Genomic DNA, 20,088 nt, shown 5'->3' with positions numbered 1-20,088 from the left:
CTGTATTTTTCTTCTTAGCATTTATCACACACACCGCCACCATGTATTAAATATTCCTTCATTTATTTGTGTATTGCCTGTCTCCCACCACTAGAATGAGAGCTGAACTTTATCTGCTTTGCACGTTGCCAGTTCATAAAACCATACCTGACACATAGAACTTGCTCCATAAATCATTTTGAACAGATAAATTATTTAGTAGTGAAGGGTTAGGAAGACTTCTTAATGGCAGTTTACAGATATGTAAGGGTAGAAAAATAAAGCATTGATCAACAAATGTTTCTTAAGCATCTCACATTCAGCATCTCAGCTCTGGGGCAGAGGTGGCTTACAGGTGGGGCTTACAGGGGTCTAGAGAGAGTTGTAGGTTGGAGAGATTACATAATAATAGAACCAATCTGAGGCAATCATAACAATGTCCCCCCACCCCTTTCATGGAACCACAGATCTGCAGCTGCTATAATGGAATAGCATCTCCTTCATAAAATTTACTTTAAAAAAGCAATAATCACAATTTAGGTATTTTTAGGTATTTATTTGATACTAAAATGCAGCAGTAAAGATATTTGTGAAGTCAATTACTAAGGATCAAGTCCCTACATGAGTGGTTGTTTTTGGACTCTCTTCTCCTCCAACATCTCCACTTTGCCTCCCCTCAGCTTTTGTTCCCCTGGTTCCTGAGTCTTGAACACTCTACTCTGCTTCTGAGACTCTCAGTCACCTCCTTTGGATCTGCAGATGACCCTAGGAAGAAAGAGCTCCAGATGCTAGGCTCACCTGTTTGGGTGTAATTCTTCTCGATCTTGACTCCTTATGTTTTGTTGTTTTGTTGTTTTGTTTTGTTTTCTGCCTTGTTAGATCTTCACAAGTAAGTTTGTCTGAATAACCTATTCCTCCTATTTCAATACACACACACACACACACACACACATGCACACTTATGCATGGACATATACATGCAAATATATGTATATATTTATTTCCTTTTATTTTAAGCATTAAGATCACACTGAAATTACAGATTAGTTTTAATAGTTTTAAATATTACAGCTTAATGTATCATAAAGGTTTGCTCATGTCATTAAATATTTTTAATGCAATTTAATATTCCCTTGTATGTGCATGCCTCAATTCTTCAGCCATTTCCCCTGCTGTTAAAAATATGCAGTTTCTATTTATTTTTAAAAACTTTCATTAATAAAGCTGCAATGAACATCCCTTAACAGAAATTTCATATCCTGTATTTGATTGTTTCCTTTAGATAGATAACTAGAAGTTGGGTCACTGGGTCAAAAGAAATGAGTAAATTTTGCAACATGTTGCCAGTTTGTTTTCCAGAAATACTGTAGGAAAGTCCCTCCACATCAGCAATGTATCAGATTGATTTCAGTGTTTTAAAAAACACTACTGGGACTTCCGTGGTGGTCCAGTGGTTAAGAATCCGCCTTCCAATGCAGGGAATGCGCGTTCGATCCCTGGTCCGGGGACTAAGATCCCACATGCTACGGAGCAACTAAGCCTGTGCACCACAATTACTGAGCCTGCGCGCTCTAAAGTCCACGCACCACAACTAGAGAGCCCAACTAGATAGCAGCCCGCGCACTGCAACTACTGAGCCTGTGCGCGCTAGAGCCCCTGCGCTACAACCAGAGACGCCCGCGCACCACAACAAAGAGCCCACGCACTTTAACGAAGACCCAGCGCAGCCAAAAATATAAATAAATAAATAAATAAATAAATACCTTAAAAAAAAAATACTACTTACCTTTAATTTGAGCCTCAGCTCAAGCTTTTCTGCTTAAATTAGAGCAATATTCCCTTTTATTTTCTTTTCCCTTTTTGTTAGTCTCATTTTCCACATTTAAGTCTTTATTCCATTGGCATTTATTTTGACATATACTATGAGGGGACTCTAAGCCATTTTTTCCAGTAAATGACAAATCAGCCTGTTACTGACAATTATTTTTTCCACTGAATCGTTGAGCTGTATGTATCATATACAAACTCGTTATGTTTTCTATTTTATTCCACTAATTCTTCAGTTGAGGTTTTCACTATTGCCACAGAGTTTTAATTATTGTCACATGATGGTATATATTATCTTCTGGCTGTGCAAGGACCCTCTGTAATCGCTTTTGTAAAAATTTCTTTAGTATTCTAATTCATGTATTCTTTCAGATACACTTTTAATTCATCTTCCAAGTTCCAAAGGAAAATTTCACTTGGAATTTTGATTGTTAATCATGTTAAAGCCATAAAGCAATTTGGGTAGTATTTACATAGTTAATAGCTAGCATCCCTTTACCAGAAATGCTTCCCTCCTTTATCTTTTGTAAAGTCGTATGCTTTAGCTCCCACACATTTATTAGTATTGTCAAGGATATTTTTGGTGTTTTACATTATTATTGCTATTTTAAGATCATTAGCCCATCATATCTTGCAAATAATGATGGAAACATAGGAAAGCTATTAACCCATTCCTTTACTCATTCAGCAAATATCCAGCACTTATTAGGTGCTGAACAGTTAACAGGCACTGTGCTGAGCCCTCAGCCACTGTGCTAGGTACTAGGTGTCAATCAATGGCTAAAATAAATGTCATCCTTGCATTATTAGAAGTAATAATCCAATGTGACAGACAGGCACCAGACAACCAAGTGTGCAAATAAATATATAATTACAAGTTGTGATAAGTGCACAGAGTGCCGGGATAAAGAATGGCAGGGAAATCCTACTTTATATAGTGACCAGGGAGTACCTCTCTGAGGAAACTAATAAAGCCAAGAACAGAAGGATGAGAGGAATCAGCAAGGCAAGAAGTGTGAGAAAGAATGTCCCAGGCAGAAGGAACAGCTTTTGCAATGGACCAGAGAGAGGAAAAACTTAGAGGAGGAATAGAAAGTAAACCCGATTGGTTGCAACAAAATAAGGAAGAGGAGAAATGGTATGAAATGAGTTTGAAGAAGATCAAGCAGGCTTTATTGTCATGATGAGGAGTTTGCATTTATCTCTTTTCTAACAGTACATTTATCAATCTATTTATTTAAAAATCAGGGAGATCAGCTCGGTGCTTTGTGACCACCTGGGGGGGGGGATAGGGAGGGGGGAAGGGAGGGAGATGCAAGAGGGAAGAGATATGGGAACATATGTATATGTATAACTGATTCACTTTGTTATAAAGCAGAAACTAACACACCATTGTAAAGCAATTATACTTCAATAAAGATGTTTAAAAAAAAAAATCTATATATTAGAATAGGTACCACACTCGCATGTAAAAATGTGAACGGTAGAGATTATAAATTTAGGCTTCAGTTTCTGTCCCCAGAATTATCCAGTACCTTACGGAAAGAGTCTATGCATAAAAAAATGATAGCAAATATTAGTCCTTTATTTTTTTTCCCCACTTAATAGTATAGATTGGAATGTTCTGTGTTAGTATACAGAAAATTTCCATGTTTTTATCTACATACATATTCAGTTGTATGGCTTTATAATTTAACCAATCCTCTATTTATGGCCATTTAGATTCTTTCCAATTGTGTGCTTTTACAAAGAATGCTGTGATAGCCTTTGATCTTTGCACCTGCAGCTACACCAATATGGAGTTACTGAGCTGATGAGTATGAATTGATGAATGTCAACTTTGATAGATATTGCCAAACTCATGGATTCACCAAATAGGTATAAGAGTGACTATTTCCCCCACAACCTAGCCAGAGTAATGTGTTATCAAATTGTTTATCTTAGACAATTTGACGGGTAAAAAATGGAGTCATGTGCTATCTCATATATTCACAAACAATGTATTATTTTAGTGTACTTGTTTTTGAACTTATTGTCATTAGAATCACACTTTTTTCAATATTGTTTTATCTATTTTGATTCATACAATAATAGATTTATTGTCACCACTGAGTAGTATTTAATTATTTTAATACATCCTAAAATATCCATTCTACTACTGGTGGACATTCAGATTATTTCCAGTTTCAAGCCCTTGTAGAAAACGCTGTTCTTAACATTCTTGGGCATGTCTCCTGGGCCATATTTGCAAAGATGGCTCTGGGCATGGAGGGGAGAGGTGCAGTTTAGCAATGTACAAATTAAACATTGTGCAGAGTCTAAGTAGCAATGTCAATTCACATTGCCAACAGCATCCTTGCTGATTTGATAACACCCTACTATTTTTTTTTTTTTTCTTTCTGGAACCAACCGGGTAGATGTGGAAAGGGTGTGGATTTTAACTTAGAGTTCCTCGATTGTTGCACTTATTTTCATATCGATAGTCTCTTGTCTTGGAAGTACCTGCTTATTTTTCACCCTGTATTCTATCGGATTTTTATTTTTTATAGATTTATACAAGTTCTTCATATGAGCTGAAAATTAATTTTTGCTAGTTATAAATGTTGCAAATATCTCTTCTTATAGTTTTTTCCATTTTATTTATGTTGTCTTTCAATGAATAGAAATGCTTTATTTTAATTTTGTCAAATGTATTAATCTATTTTTTTGGTTTGTATTCTTTGTGTTTTATTTTAAAAATCTATCACAGTAGTAAAAGTATTCTCCTAGATTGTCTTCTAAAATTTCATATTTGTTCCTTTCATATTTAAGACTTTAATCCACCTACAATGTATTTCTATGTATTGGATTAGGCAGGGATTTACTTTTACTTTGTTTCCCAAGTGAATAACAAACTGTTCTAACACCCTTTGTTCAAAAGTCCCTCTTTTCTCCTTATAACTACAAAGGATGATTATCAAGTTTGTGTGTTTATGTTTCTGGGCTCTCTATTCACATCCACTGGTCAATTTGTATAGCCCCATGTAAATACCATGAAGTCTTAATCACTGCAATGTTATAACAAGTCTGTTACCTGGTACTGCAAGTCTCCCATTTTGTTCTCCTTTAAGAATATCTTATGTATTCCTTTTTTTTTTTTAAACATCTTTATTGGAGTATAATTGCTTTACATTGTTGTGTTAGTTTCTGCTGTATAATAAAGTGAGTCAGCTATATGTATACGTATATCCCCATAAGAATATCTTATGTATTCTTGACTCTTTGATCTTCTATACAAATTTTAGAATCATCTTGAATTCCACTGGGGGTAAAAATACCTACCACGTTTTGAAATCTTTACTATAACAATTCTTTCATCTTACAGCATAACATGGTGTACAACCCTCCATCTGGGTCTTATTTGATTATTTTAAATTCAATTTCATTATTTTCTCTGTTAAGTTCATTTTCTATCTGTTTGTCATGGTTGCGTTAGAAATGCAATTAGCATTTTATTTTGACTTTATATCCAACATCTTTGTTAAATTCTTATTAATCCTAGTAATTTTTCTGTAGAGACTTTCAGATATTCCACATAGATAATTATCTTCAAAAATGAAAGTGTATTTCTTCCTTTCCAAGTTTTATCACCTTTATTTTGTTTCTGTTTTTGTCTTACTGAGGTAGCTGGAATTTGAGAATGATGTTGAATACATTTGGAGGTAACTGTTATCCTGGCCTTTAAGCAAATGTTTTTAACCTTTTATCATTGAGTAAGTTGTTCATTTTAGGTGTTCTTGTCTTTGTTTCTGTAGATATTCTGCATAGTGATTAAGAAAGTTTACTTCTAATCTCCACATTTTTTTAAATGAAAGAATATTGAATTTCATCAATGCTGTTTCATCTCAGTGGGATGATTATATGTTTTCTTTGAAGCTGTAAATGTGGTGAATTGCATTAGTTGATTGGACAATGTTAAACTATCCTCAGATTCCTGGGATAAATTTAATGTAGTCAAACTGAATTATTTTTTCTATGTATTGATGGATTTGATTTAGTAATATTATGTGTAGGAATTTTCCTTCATGTTCATGAGTGAGATTTATCTGTTAATTACCTTTATGCACCAACTTTATTGGTTATGGTAGCAGGATGCTGCTAGCCTTATAACCTGAGTTGGAGAATATTCTCTATTTTCCTACTCTCTGGATGAGATTATGAAATATTTAAGTTATTTCTTCAACATGTGTTTGTAGAATGCTTTGATGAAGCCATCTGGGCCTGTTCCTTTCCTTGTGGAAAGATATTTAATTATGACTGCATTTATTTAATTTTTCTCTTGTCTTCTTGAGTCAGTTTTGATAAAGATATATTTTAAGAAATATGTAATTCCATTTATGATTTTCATTAGCATTAAACTTCGTAATATATTTTTATTATCTATTAATTTCTGCCATATATTTAAATTCTCATTTTCTATTCTTAATATTGCTTGTTTGAACCTTTTCTCTTTTTTCTTTATTAAGCTTCTAAGAAGTGCTACTGTTTTATTAGTCCTTTCAGAAAAAAGACTTTTGACTTTATTGAACCTCTGTATTTTATATTTGGTTTTTATTTCATTAATTTCAACTCCTTTCTTATTTTTTTCCTTTTACATACTTTGGATTTATCTGTTTTTTGTTTTTTGCTAAACCTTTAAGTTGAATGGCTGGCACATTCATTTTCAGCCTTTCTTCTTTTTTTTTTTTTTTTAAATTTTTATTAGAGTATAGTTGATTTACAATGTTTTGTTGGTTTCAGGTGTACAGCAAAATGAATCAGTTATATATATACTCTTCTTTTTCTAATGAAGCATTTATTATTATGTATTCCTTGGTGAGGACTACTAAGTTTTTTTCAGTAGTATTTTCATTATTCTTTAGCTATACATATTTTCCATTATGATATATTTTTAGATCCATGAGTTATTTAGAAATATTTTTAATTTCTAAACACATGGTGTTCTTTTAGCTATCTTTTAAATTGCTTTGTAACTTGATATTATTGTAGTCATTGACTGTGGTTACATGATACTAGTTCTTTGAAATTTGCTGAGGCTAACTTCAGGTCCTATCATAAAATCATATTTTACAAATATTTAATATGTGCCTAAAAAAGAATTTGTACTATTTAACTTGCATACTATGTTCCATTTCAAGGTTGCTAATTGTATGAGCTGTTCAAGTTGTTTCTATCTTTGTTGATTTTTTAAAAATCTTTATCTATTAACTGCTGAAAATTGTGTTAAAATAGACCATTATAATGGTAGATTTATAAATAATTCCATAGATTTATATCTTACTTTGTATTGGGTGTTTTGAGGCTATATTGTTAAATGTGTCCAAGTTCATACTTTTTATATCTTCCTGATGAATTAAACCTTTTATACTTACATAGTGACCCTATTTATCTCTAATGATTTTCCTTAAATTCTCTTTAATATGTATTTACACAGCAAAACCAGCTTTATTTTGTTTTGATTTGCAAACTTTTATATCATTATATTTTAGCAATGCATTTCTTTTATCTAACTGAAAATCATTATCATAACTGGAGAGTATGTCCCTTATATATAACATTTTACTCTGCTTTTCATATTGTCTTTGGTTTGTTGATATAGCGTCAAGCTTATTGACTCTTTTTTCTGTCATCTAAATTCTGCTGTTAATATCATTCAGTAAAATTTTAATTTCAGGTATTGTGTTTTTCACTTCTAGAATTTCCATTTTGTGTGTGTGGTTCCTATTTCTCTGCTGATATTTCCTATCTTTGCATTAATTACTAGCATATTTACCCTTATATCATTGAGCAAAGTTGTAAGAGCTACTATGATTTTTGTTTGCTACTTCCAACACCCAGGTCAGATCAGAACAGGTCTATGTCGATTATCTTTTCCCTTGAGAAGGGGTCACATTTTTATGTATATGCCCATGTCACATAATTTCGTGTTATGTTCAGGACATTGTGGATGTTACGTGATTAAGACTCTGGATTGTCTTACATTCTTCTGGAAATTGTGATTTTTGTTTTGTTGTGTTGTGTTTTAGAAAGTGGTTAACTTGGTTGGTATCAAATGACAATCTTTGTCTTTTGAAATGCAGTTCAAATCTCAGTTCAATTCTTTTATCATCAACTCAATCATTTGCTGTTTGCCCTGTGCATATGTGTTTCAGGGAAGAGTTTATATAGGAATTTAAGGTTCCCCCTCACTGGTTCTCTTCTTTGGGGGCTTTTCCTCTCACTTTTCAGCAGCCATAGTTGTTTTGAACTTTGTTCTTTGCTTCTTCAGGCCACTTGGGTTTTCTATTGGAGTTTTTCTCCCCTACACTATACTGAGTGTTACCTGCCCGCAAGCTAAAGCCATAAAAATCAAGAAATCCACACTATGCTGTTTCTTTCTTCCAAGTGTTGACTCCCTTCCAGAATCTGCCTGCTTTTCTTCACTAGAGAGCAGTTTGGAAGGGGGCAAATGTGAAAGTACAAAGTTTAATTTAAGAGTCCAGCCAGGAGATTTTGGCGCCTAGGAGATGGGTAATGCCAATGGAGATGGAAAGCAGTAGACAAATATGACATCTTCTCTTGAGTTAGGAACATCAGGACTTAGATGCTACTCAAGAAAAACTGGGTACCAAAGTCAAAATACAGTAGTACCGTTCAACTAACACCTTTCCTGTTTTTTATTCATCTCTTTCTCTTCTTCTCACCTGGTTCCCCAACCCCTTAAGAAGAGGAAGAGAGAAGAAGCTGCTCTATTTCACTTGAGGTTTCCAATCCGAGTTCAAATTCAAACTTGGGGAGAGAGAAGCTTTAAATTGGATCGAGTGGTTGAGGGAGGTCTGAGGAGATGAGTTGACCCCAAGACCTGAATAAAGGTTCTACTGACCTGCTACTAAATATTTGGATTACTACCTTAAGATTTACATTGGAAATTTTTATTTATTTACTTTTTCTCTTTGCCTGCCAACAGCTCTTGTTTTAACCACCTGACCGGGCTATGTCTGTATTTCTGTTTTAGGTTGTGGCCCAGGCAGTGTTATTCATGTGTATGAACACGGCTGGAATCTTTATCAGTTACCTGTCAGACCGGGCCCAGCGCCAAGCCTTCCTGGAGACGCGGAGGTGTGTGGAAGCCAGGCTGCGCCTAGAGACGGAAAACCAAAGACAGGTACCAACTGGAAGGGCCATATGCCCTGGTTGTCACCTAGCCAGTCTCTGAATTACATGGAGCTTTTCTCTCCCCAAACACATCCTGACTTGCAGGTGTTCTTTCAGAGTTTCTGTCATGGGATTCCAGAGTCTAAAATATTGGGCTGGCCAAAAAGTTCGTTCGGGTTTTTCCATGCACTCTTATGGAAATAGTTATGTTAGACTCACGGGTCCAAGTGAGTTAGTCTGATTCGCCACACTCAATTAATTGTTCCCCACAAGAAATAAAATGATTCTAGACATAAAGCGATTTTCTGACACTTTTCACTGACATCTGTGTTTGTGGACAAGGCCATGGTTTCTGAAAACCATAAGCATTCTCTTCTTTGACTCTCCTTTTTTTCAAACTATTAATTGCTATTTCAAGTAAATTTTTTACTACATAGCAATTCAAATTATAGGAAGCTCAGAGGAAAATCTTTTACATGTGTAGTTCCTAATACCTCATCCTGATGTTCAGAAGACATCATTGAACACAATAAATATTATGGAACGTGATACCAATCCCAGGATAGGGGATGCAGAAAGGAAAGCAAGTTGGTTCAAGGTGGAGACCATGAGTTTTAGTTGGAGAAGGTTAAGATAAAGGAGTTTCTTGGACATCCTGACTGGGTGGATGTTATAAGGTTTTAAAAAATAGCTTTGGCCTCCAATGATATGTTTCCCCAAAATAAAATTAGCTTTCAAAAAAATAAAGATTTGCTGCTATTAAAATTATTCATATATTAAAAATTAATGCATAGCTTTGCCTCTGAAAGTAATGTTCAAGTAGGAATAACAGGAATGTGTTAAAATTGGTTATAGAATGAACATATTTTACGTTCAACATGTTTATATGCTCCTGGGAATCCTATGCTCAAGAGATTTATTAGTTCTACCATGCCAGGCTCTTTTTTAAAGTTATGTCTATGGACACACGCTTGTCATTTTAAGCTTTATGCCATAATGGTTTGAGAAATTATAAAGAAAGTAGCTTCAAATAATGCAACATTTTTTTCATTTTAACCTGATCGAATCATCAGTAAAACATGGATCTTTAAAGTGAGCAAAACCAGGTCTGTGTGATAATGAAGGAGGTAGACAGGTAGGGTGCAACCTGACAAAACTCAACTCTCACTGCCATATGTTATTGCCAGGGGCACAGAGGAAACTACTGAAGTTCCAGAACCTACATGGATTTCATAGGATTCAGAATTGGGACGTTTCTAAGTTGAAGCCTAAAACAACTATGGAACCTCCTAATAGATTTATTGTAGTTGCCCTGAACATCACTATAAAATAATTTAGAAAAATAACTTTAAGAAAGAAACCACCTTGTACAATAAACATCTCCCAGTATCTCCCAGGTTATATATACATATACATTGTGTTCTTCTGCAAAACAGAGCAATTGCCAGACTGGCACATCACTCTTTCCATGGGATCCATGCCAATTCAGACAGTGCTGCTGTATTAATAATTCATCAACTGTTCTTGACGCTCTGTCACAACCAGAACTGCAGTTGTGGATAAGTTGTCTTGGAAGCTCAGTCTTTTATTTAATGTATGTGAAATATTGGAGACACTGAAAATGATTGCCTTATCATACTCATAAGGCTTTTCTTCTTTTCCCATTCTTCAAGTTCGGTGTCTTAGAGTCACTATGATGTAGTAATCTAACACGGTGAAGGGAGCTTCCTCCATCCTCTCTAATCTTTATTTTTTTTTAAGTTGATGGAAGGAAGAAGAAAATAATACGCAGAGGTGAGAACAAGTGACAACTCGAATGTGGTGAAAAGTTCACTAGAATTCATGCCGCAGCCATATTACCTCCTAGTTGGCCACCTAAACCACTTAACTCTCAGTCCTAGGTTCCTCATCCATACTTGGGACAATATCTTTTATTTCAGCATTGTGTTTTCCTCAAATAAGGTGACATATATAAAGCAATACAAAACTATAAGTCAGCCTCATTTTTTTTATAGATGACATACAAGAAGAGGCTCTTTTGGTGGAAGGTTCTTTGCTCTGAGGATTAAGTAAAATATGCTGTTGGTTTGTTGTAGTCCTGTGTGTACAATTCTGATAAAGTATTTGTGGTATATTGGCCACCCTCTTTCCCTCCCGTGCTAGTATGTAAGCTAGCTGGCTCTGTATCATTGAGTGCTAAAGTTACTTTCCATTGATATTGATCTCTGATTCAGGTTTCCATTATCCCTGAGAACTTCCTCAGTGGTAGATGGGCAGAGAAGGCACAGGCTTTCAAATGAGACTGCCCAGGATTTGAAATCTTTCCTTAGTTGCTTACTATCCTAGTGAACTTGAGCAAGCTCTGAGTCTTAGCTATTCCATCTGTAGCATGGGGATAATAATACCCTTCCTGAAGAGGCTCCTTAATGGTTAGAAATATTGTGTGCAGAGCCCTTGCAGCTCAGTGAAGAGTTTTTACTAGCATGATGGTGTACAATGATTTATATGAATCAGCCAGCATAGCTCAATCCCAAGAGGACTCATTTGAGAACATGTTATGGATTGGCTTGTCTCAGGTGAAACCCCGGTTGAAAGTTATTCATACAGAAGGAGAGCAGGATGGTGGTTCTCCTCAGGTATATAGTGATCAGAACTCAGCATTAGGTTCTGGATATTTTAAATGTCGTTCACAAATCCAACCCCATTTACATCTTCAGAGCTAATTATAATACTGCAACTGTTAGAAATTCTATATCACGTGAAGGAAAACATTGCAAGTGCCTAAGTGACAGCAGATCCTTTTTCCTTAGGAAATTATCTCAAGGGTGACTAAACTGCATTTTATTTTTGCACTTGCATACAGAACCAAGAGGTCTTATTCTACAGAAATGTTCAAGTTTTGTAGGATTTTTTTTCAAGAACTGGCTTTCTCTTGTGGTAGAATACAAAGGAAATATTTAAATGACTTAATATGTTCATCAATAAATTAATTTATTTATCGAGGATCTATTATGTGCCATGAGCTTTGCTGGACCCTGGGACTATAATGATGACTAGCAATCAATTCCTGGTCTTACATAGTTTATGGACAGAGATGGACAACTACACAGACACCGATATGGTGTTTGGGTTCTACCTAAACTGAAGATTGATAGAAGGTTAGCTAAAAGAGATGATGCCTGAGTTGACTTGTGAATAGGATTTAAAACTCAATAGAGAAGCAGTAAAGAGTATGGCATGAAGGTCTCAAACAACACATATAAACATCTTGAAGGAAGAGAGAACACTGTTAGGGCACTTATAAGCACTCCCATGATGATTCATTTATTTATTCATCCACCCATTCATGGTGGAATTACAGAGACAAGTAACTCAGTCTCTCCTCCGGATTGGATGAATAGAATTTGAATTATCGGAAGAGAAGGAAGAAAGAATTAACAAAGGTACTGATGACAAGATATATGTGATCTGATGAAGGCTGGCAACATTGGGAAGCAGGGTTCCTCTGATACCTCGCAGCAAAGTTGTGTACTTTCTTGAATACACTGCACTTTTCCACTCAGGGAAAATATCGACTTACTGAGTGTTAACCTTCAATGTGCATTGTTCAATGTGCTCGGTATGTCAAAATGAGCAAAATCTATTACAGATCTCTGTTACAGCATGCCACACTGGATCCGAATCACTGCATGCCTGTTTGTTAGGATAAACTGTCCCTTAAGAGTGACCTATGGCAGCAATTCCTGAAAACCAGTGAGGAATAAATGGTTCTGAAATGACTGAGATTGTCAATATTTAATAATAATGTTTAATAATGGTTACTAATCATTTTTCCAAAGAAAAATTGCCAAGCAATAGCCAAAGGATAAGTGGCACATGAGCCATGCTTCCTCTTGCTTGCTGGGTCCCACACCATGATGAGATACTTGAAGTCCTGAGAATCAGGCTTTTTCCTTGGATAACCTGAAGTTGCAGGCATTGTTCTTAAGGTCGAGAGCAAGCAGACAGGAGGAACCAGCAAATGCTAAAACTCTTTGCTCAAGGTCTCTTCTAAACTAGGTTTTTAACAAAGTTCCTTGAAGGTGACTCTCCACTTTACCATAACCCTGTTCCCTCCCATAGCCCCTGGCACAGTACCAGGAAGAAACTACTGAATGGGCCCAAATGTTGACATTTTTAATTCAGATGATCGGCTTCAAGAAGTTGAGCACATATTGGCTCTTTTTTTCTGGGAGGCAAGGACTTGGTCTTTTTCTTTTTTTTTCTAACAACTTTGCCATCAGTTGTAACTAGCACAGAGCATACTAAGCATCCCTTACCTGTCTGGTCTCTTGGTCTCCATCCCCAAAGCCTGGTCTGGTTCAGAACCAGTACACCGTAGGTGTCAAAAGCAAAATCTTCAATGTCTGGAAGATCTGGATTCCATTCCTCCTTCCTGTGCTTCCTGGCTGTAGGGACTTAGGCAAACTACTCTCCTCTAAAGACCTTGATTTTGTGGGTGTAAGATGATCATAATGATCCTACCTTCCTGCAAGGTTGTGGTGAGATTACTGATGAACAGTTCTCAGCCCAAGGCGGAGGATGCGCTCAAGGCATATTAGAGAGGATGCTGTGATGACAATGACATTGATGCCACTCTTCTCTGCAGGAAAACCCTTCAGTGGTAACATTCCCTCCAAGATGAAATTCAAACCCCCATGCATGACCCAACAGGTTCTCCGGGATCTACCCTTTTTACTCTCTCCTCACATCCCTTTCCACCTCCTTGCCACACACATGAAACCAAATGACCATCAGCTCCCTGAACTGCTATTTCCCTACTCTGTGTCATGTGGTTCTTTCAGCCTAGAAAGCCACCTCCCTCTCATTACTTTCAGAGTAATGTCTCTAGCCTGGATCTACCGTTCCAGCATCCCTTCCTCAGTGAGGCTTGCTTGTTGAGTTGAAATGTTTTTCTTATACTTCCAACATGCCTTAAAGTTAACTGTATCATAGAACCTGTCATACTTTATAATGTTTACTAGTCTGCATTTCTCTTTTTCCATGGCCAATAAGGACTACTTAAAGGCAGCTATTCTACGTGATTCATCTGATTCTCTGGTATTTATCCAGCACAATGGCTGAAATATAAGATCTTCTGATTAACATTTTATTTAACTGAGTTATGTTGAATTCAAATTTTGGCTCCTTTCACTTCCACCTAAACCAGGGTCATGTTGTAATAATTCTTCTGTATAAAAGTAAAGAGACTTGGGACTTCTCTGGTGGTCCAGTGTTTAAGACTCCACACTTTCACTGCAGGGGGTTCCGGTTTGATCCCTGGTCAGGGAACTAAGATCCCACATGCCACGTGGCATGGCCAAAAAAAAAAAAAATAGTAAAGAGACTTGTGCCCACCGTGATCCCCATTAAAAATTTGGAGGGGGGGGGATTCCCTGGTGGCGCAGTGGTTGAGAGTCTGCCTGCTAATGCAGGGGACACGGGTTCGAGCCCTGGTCTGGGAAGATCCCACGTGCCGCGGAGCAACTAGGCCCGTGAGCCACAACTGCTGAGCCTGCGCGTCTGGAGCCTGAGCTCCGTAACAAGGGAGGCCGCGACAGTGAGAGGCCCGCGCACCGCGATGAAGAGTGGCCCCCGCTTGCCACGACTGGAGGGAGCCCTCGCACAGAGACGAAGACCCAACACAGCCAAAAAAAATAAAATAAATTAAAAAAATTTGGAGGAGGACTCATCTAATTCAGGAGAGCCTGGGACAGGCTGAGAATGTGTCTTTTTTTTTTTTTTTAAACATCTTTATTGGAGTATAATTGCTTTACAATGGTGTGTTAGTTTCTGCTTTATAACAAAGTGAATCAGTTATACATATACATATGTTCCCATATCTCTTCCCTCTTGCATCTCCCTCCCTCCCACCCTTCCTATCCCATATCCCACCCCTCTAGGTGGTCACAAAGCACCGAGCTGATCTCTCTGTGCTATGCGGCTGCTTCCCACTATTTGTAGTGAGGTGGATGGAGTTAGAGTCTGTCATACAGAGTGAAGTAAGTCAGAACGAGAAAAACAAATACAGTATGCTAACACATACGTATGGAATCTTAAGGAAAAAGAAAAAAAGGTCATGAAAACCTAGTGGTAAGATGGGAATAAAGACACAGACCTACTAGAGAATGGATTTGAGGATATGGGGAGGGGGAAGGGTAAGCTGTGACAAAGTGAGAGAGTGGCATGGACATATATACGCTACCAAACGTAAAATAGAGAACGTGTCTTATACAGACCTGTGAAAGGAATTTTCCATCTGGAAGCTACGTCTTACAACATCTCTCTTTGGGGAGTTAGATTCTAATTATTGTAGTTTTTGTAATCCCACCTCTCTTGCAAATGATCCAAATGGCCCATATTTGTTTTAAATATTAAAATGAATTAATAGTTTTCTTTCAGCTTTGAGAATTGCCAAAACCTACTTATAGTAATCATGGCATTTTGAGGTATCTCCGAAGCTCTGAGGGCCCTGGAGTAAAGTTTCTGATGATGCCATATGTTGCAACAGCAGGAAGATTATTATTAAATGCAGCAGATGTTTTCGCTGTATTAAAGCAATTTTGTTTAACTTAAACATCTTTGTCAGACAATATTGGTGTAAGCTAATGGTTTGGACTGTAGATTGGGTGAGAAAGTTGGGTTTCTTACAGAGTTTTGAGTTGGTTGTTTGGATGCATGTTGGTGCCCAATAGCATCTAAGGAAGTGTTTTTTCAAGCTGCAGATAACTGTTACCTAGTAAGGCAGAGCCTTGACATTCACTTATTCAAGGAAGAATCAAAGTTGACCTGGAATTTGCAGAACCTCAGAATATTTGTTTTTTCTACTCCAGTTAGATAGGTCTTTTCATTATGCGCCAGAAAAAACTTTTTGTGCTATTCTCCTTCTCTTACATTTAAGACCACCCATGTGCCATGAACAAGCCCATCATGTCCATCCTTATCTGTTATTAATATATTTCGTATTAACTATTCTCTAGTTTATAGTGGAATATTCTCAGTTTCCTGAATATTCTTCTTATCTTATTACACTCGTGCCTTTGCTTATGCTTTTCCCCCTACCTGGTATAAAATTCCTTTCACCCCTAAACCTTATCCACTCTTCAAAACTCAGCTCAAAGTTCACCTCCTCCACCAAGACCCTCCCTCTTCCACCTAGCTGTGACCTCCTTGAGTGTTTCATTTGTCTATTTCTTTGGGGAATTAATCTTCTACATTCTGCTATGCTCTTGCTGTATTTTTCCTTCTACACTATAAACTCTTTGAGGATTGGATACATGTTTCTTTTGTGCTCTTCACAATAACTGTGGATCCAAGAGGGGGAAAACTCAAGCTAGGAAGAAAAGCAGAGACAATCAACATTTAATGAGTGCTATAATTGTGTTTGCTAAATGTCCGTTCACTCAAAAATAGATGTGAATAAATAGATTTGGGAAACACTCCCCTCCGATGATGTGATTTTTGGGTCCTCGTCCTTCAAACCAGGCGTCTGATCTTTCCTTGACAATTAACAACATTAACTTCCTCCATCTACCCGCCCAACTTCACTTTTCTCTTATTCCTTCACATAAATGACTTCAGCCTAGGTAGAGTTCTGACTAAGCAAAATTTGAAAAGCTCTATTTTACCTGGAGGCATCTTCTTGATCATCTTACTCCTTGAAAGCTTCTCTGCCTCTGTGCGCCATTTCTATTGTAGTTTCATTTCTTTTCTTTCAGGTGTGTTGGGGAGAAAAAGTAAAGTGTTATTCCAATCACCATCCTCACCCAATATATAATACTCCACAACTGTACTGTCCAATAGAATTTCCTGTGATGACTGGAAATATTCTGTATCCTTGTTATCCAAATACCACCAACCACCTATAACTATTTAGCAGCACATGAGATATAGTTAGTGTGACTGAGGAATTGATTTTTTAATTTTAATTCTTTTAAATTTAAAGAACCTTTAACTAGCCATTTTATCTCTTGTTTCTCTTTTGGGGATTTATCATGACTTCAACCATCACTTCTGGATGGTTCCATGTCAGTATCTCTAACACCATGTTCTTTTCTGAGCTCCAGATGCCCATCATCAACATCCTGCCGGACAGCTTCAGCTGCATCTCCCACAGGTACCACTGGCTCAGCTTGTCCTTGATTCTCTCATCCCCCCAAAATGCATTTTCTTTCTAATAGCACTTCCTTGTACCTGATTCATCCACATCAGCTGTGGTACCAATTCCTGTTGATGCCATAATCCCATGTATTTACTAACTGTCCCTATATTTCTTTTTCTAACACTATTTAAGTCCTCCCACAGAATCGCTTCCTAACTGGCGCTAACCAGTTTCTAACTAGTGTGAACTGGTCTAACCACCTGGAGTCGCTCCACCCTAAAATTATTCTGGAAAAAGAAGCTGCGTTTCGCTTCTTCCCATTTTCTTTATGATCTGTGAAATGGGAGACTCTACAAATATATGAGACCTCACGGGAAAGTATGGAGCATGAGCTACTGTTTTCTTTGCATCTCTGCTTGTCCCTCTCCATCTCACAGAGAGTAAGAGTCCCGCGTAATGTATTCGTGTCCAAGCCTCATGTGGGGTAAGAATGCGGATCCTCCTCTCTCCGCCGGGAGCCTGCCCGTGCAGGCTGCTTTCCTCCCCATAGGGAACCCACTGATTCAGTGAGCCCCACAGTGGCCCAGATGCTCCGTCTCTGCCTGAGGAGCTGTAGCCAGTACAAAAAGAAGGCCTAGGACCCCCACTGTTCACTCACTTTGCAGCCACAGTCCCCATCTTTTTTGCTAGCAATAAAGTGTCTTGATTCCTATCTGCCTCTTGTATCTGTTTCTCAGCAGGTTCATTTGAGAGGTGAGGGATGAAACGAACTCACATCTCAAAACCCCAACACAGAGTGTAATGCCTGTCAGGATCATCTTCTTGTGCCCAATTTTGATTAGAGAAGATGTCACACTAAAGCCCCCCATGGATGGCTACTGCCTGTAGACTCTAAACCAATCTCATTTGTGCTGTATTACAACCCATCCACTCCCTGGCTCCTGCCCGACTTTTCAATCATGTCACTTGCTACCACTGTCCTTGTACTGTTACCCTCCATCCAAACCAGTACACATGCCCCCACACTTCTGTGCCTTTGATTTCTTGCCCTCCAGGTCCAGGCTGTATCCTTCTCTGCCTTTCTCTGTGCCTCAGGAGGCTAACCTTTGTGGATGCATCAACAGGCTTGCTATCTCTAACTGCTGGTCGGGTTTGGACAATGAGAGGCACTGGCTGGAGACTCGAGGATGGGAAGGCAAAGAGGCCATTGGATTTATCTCCCCACCGTCTCCCTGGCTGGATGGTGGACTAACAGTGGTTCCATTTCTCTACCAAAGGCCACGGTTTCTATCAGGCAGCCATTTCCTAAGGCTACAGGATTTTCCAGGCTCCAGGAGTGTTTGTAGCTCCACTCTTCCTAGTTTTGGGGTGCTTGAGCACCCATTGTTGGGTTCCTTAACTCTTTTTTTTTTTTTAATATTTATTTATTTATTTATTAATTTTTGGCTGCGTTGGGTCTTCGTTGCTGCGCGTGGGCTTTCTCTAGTTGCGGCGAGCAGGGGCTGCTCTTTGTTGCAGTGCACGGGCTTCTCATTGCGGTGGCTTCTGTTGTTGCAGAGCATGGGCTCTAGGTGTGCGGGCTTCAGTAGTTGTGGCACAAGGGCTCAGTAGTTGTGGCTCACGAACTTTGTTGCTCCGCGGCATGTGGGATCTTCCCTGACCAGGGCTCGAACCTTGTCCCCTGCATTGGCAGGCGGATTCTCAACCACTGCGCCACCAGGGAAGTCCCTTCCTTAACTCTTTATTAAACTCTTTCATTACACGTTTTGAGGTACCAATTGCATCCCTCCACGATTACCTGCTCCTACTGTCCCCTTTGCATGAGATGCCCATCTCCCTCCATCTGTATTTGTGAGACAGTTTAGCAGAGCAGAAAGACAAGGAGTCAGAAAAACTCTGCTCTGTCCAATATAGTAGCCACCAGCCACGTGTGGATATTGAGCACCTGAAATGTGCCTAGTCTAAATTGAGATGTGCTGTGAGCGTAAAATACACACCAGATTTTGAAGACAATACCAAGAAAAAAAAAAAGGAATGCAAATTATCTCATTGTTAACTTTTTACATGTTGGTTACATGCTGATTACACATAGAAATGATATATTTGGGGTATACAAGATTAAATAGAATATACCATTGACAGGAATTTCAACTGTTTCTTTTTCCTTTTTTATGTGTGCACTAAGAATTTTTTAATTCCATAGGCGGCTCATATTCTATTTCTACTGGACAGTGCCAGCTTAGATGCTCAGCCCATGTCAATTTCCAACTTGCTCTTGTGACTTTGAGCAACTTGTCGAATCACTTTGTGCATGTTTCCTCATCTCTCAGTTAGAAATGATAATGCATACCCTAACCCACGGGGGCATTCTGAGAGACAAATAACTTATGTTATTTGCCTGAAAAAGTGTTATTTCAACTATAAAGGACTCCACAAATGTTAGGGCTATTTCTGTGAAAATCTCGCCAACACCCCAAACCGATGCTGAGATGTCCTCCCTTTAGAAAGCCTCCTCTGCTGTTTCCAGTCATGAGCTACTTCTTTTTCCTTGGCACTTAGATACTCTTACTTAACACGGGTTCTTGTCACGCTGCCTAGCGTTGCAGTTAGCACCGTGATCCCCTCTGTCAGTAAGATTTTGAGCAGTGAGCAGACACGCAGTGCTAATGGCCTTTGAGCCTCCTGGCAGCTGACTTCACTCAAAGGATTTGTGTTTACCCCCTTGCAACTCTTGCAACCATCTGGCTGCCTAGTTCTTTGCAATCTTTCTAGTACATTATTTGCATCTTCTGGCATGGCAGGAAGAGTGAAAGCTTTGAAGAAGAACAAATCTGGATTTGATTGCTAGTTCCAACTCCATGTCTGGGTGACCTTGGGTGCACCACTTAAACTCTCTGAACGTTGGATCCTTTATCTGTCAAAAATGATAATCCCTGTATCTCAAGGTTGCTGTGAGGAAATCAAGCAAT

At 38.1% G+C, this 20,088-nt stretch overlaps 1 protein-coding gene across 1 annotated transcript in view; it reads left to right on the top strand.

Moving 5' to 3' along the window:
* ADCY8 (adenylate cyclase 8) overlaps positions 1-20,088 on the top strand; it is a 230,879-nt gene that overhangs the window by 40,388 nt on the left and 170,403 nt on the right. Inside the window, exon 2 of the mRNA XM_061172242.1 lies at positions 8,840-8,989. Coding sequence (XP_061028225.1) covers positions 8,840-8,989 — 150 coding nt within the window. The remainder of the gene's footprint in view (positions 1-8,839; positions 8,990-20,088) is intronic.

This window comes from Eubalaena glacialis, chromosome 17 (assembly GCF_028564815.1).
Source record: "Eubalaena glacialis isolate mEubGla1 chromosome 17, mEubGla1.1.hap2.+ XY, whole genome shotgun sequence".
Classification (NCBI taxonomy): Eukaryota; Metazoa; Chordata; class Mammalia; order Artiodactyla; family Balaenidae; genus Eubalaena; species Eubalaena glacialis.
Note: the sequence above shows the minus strand (reverse complement) of the source record. Positions and strands in the feature narration are given on the sequence as shown.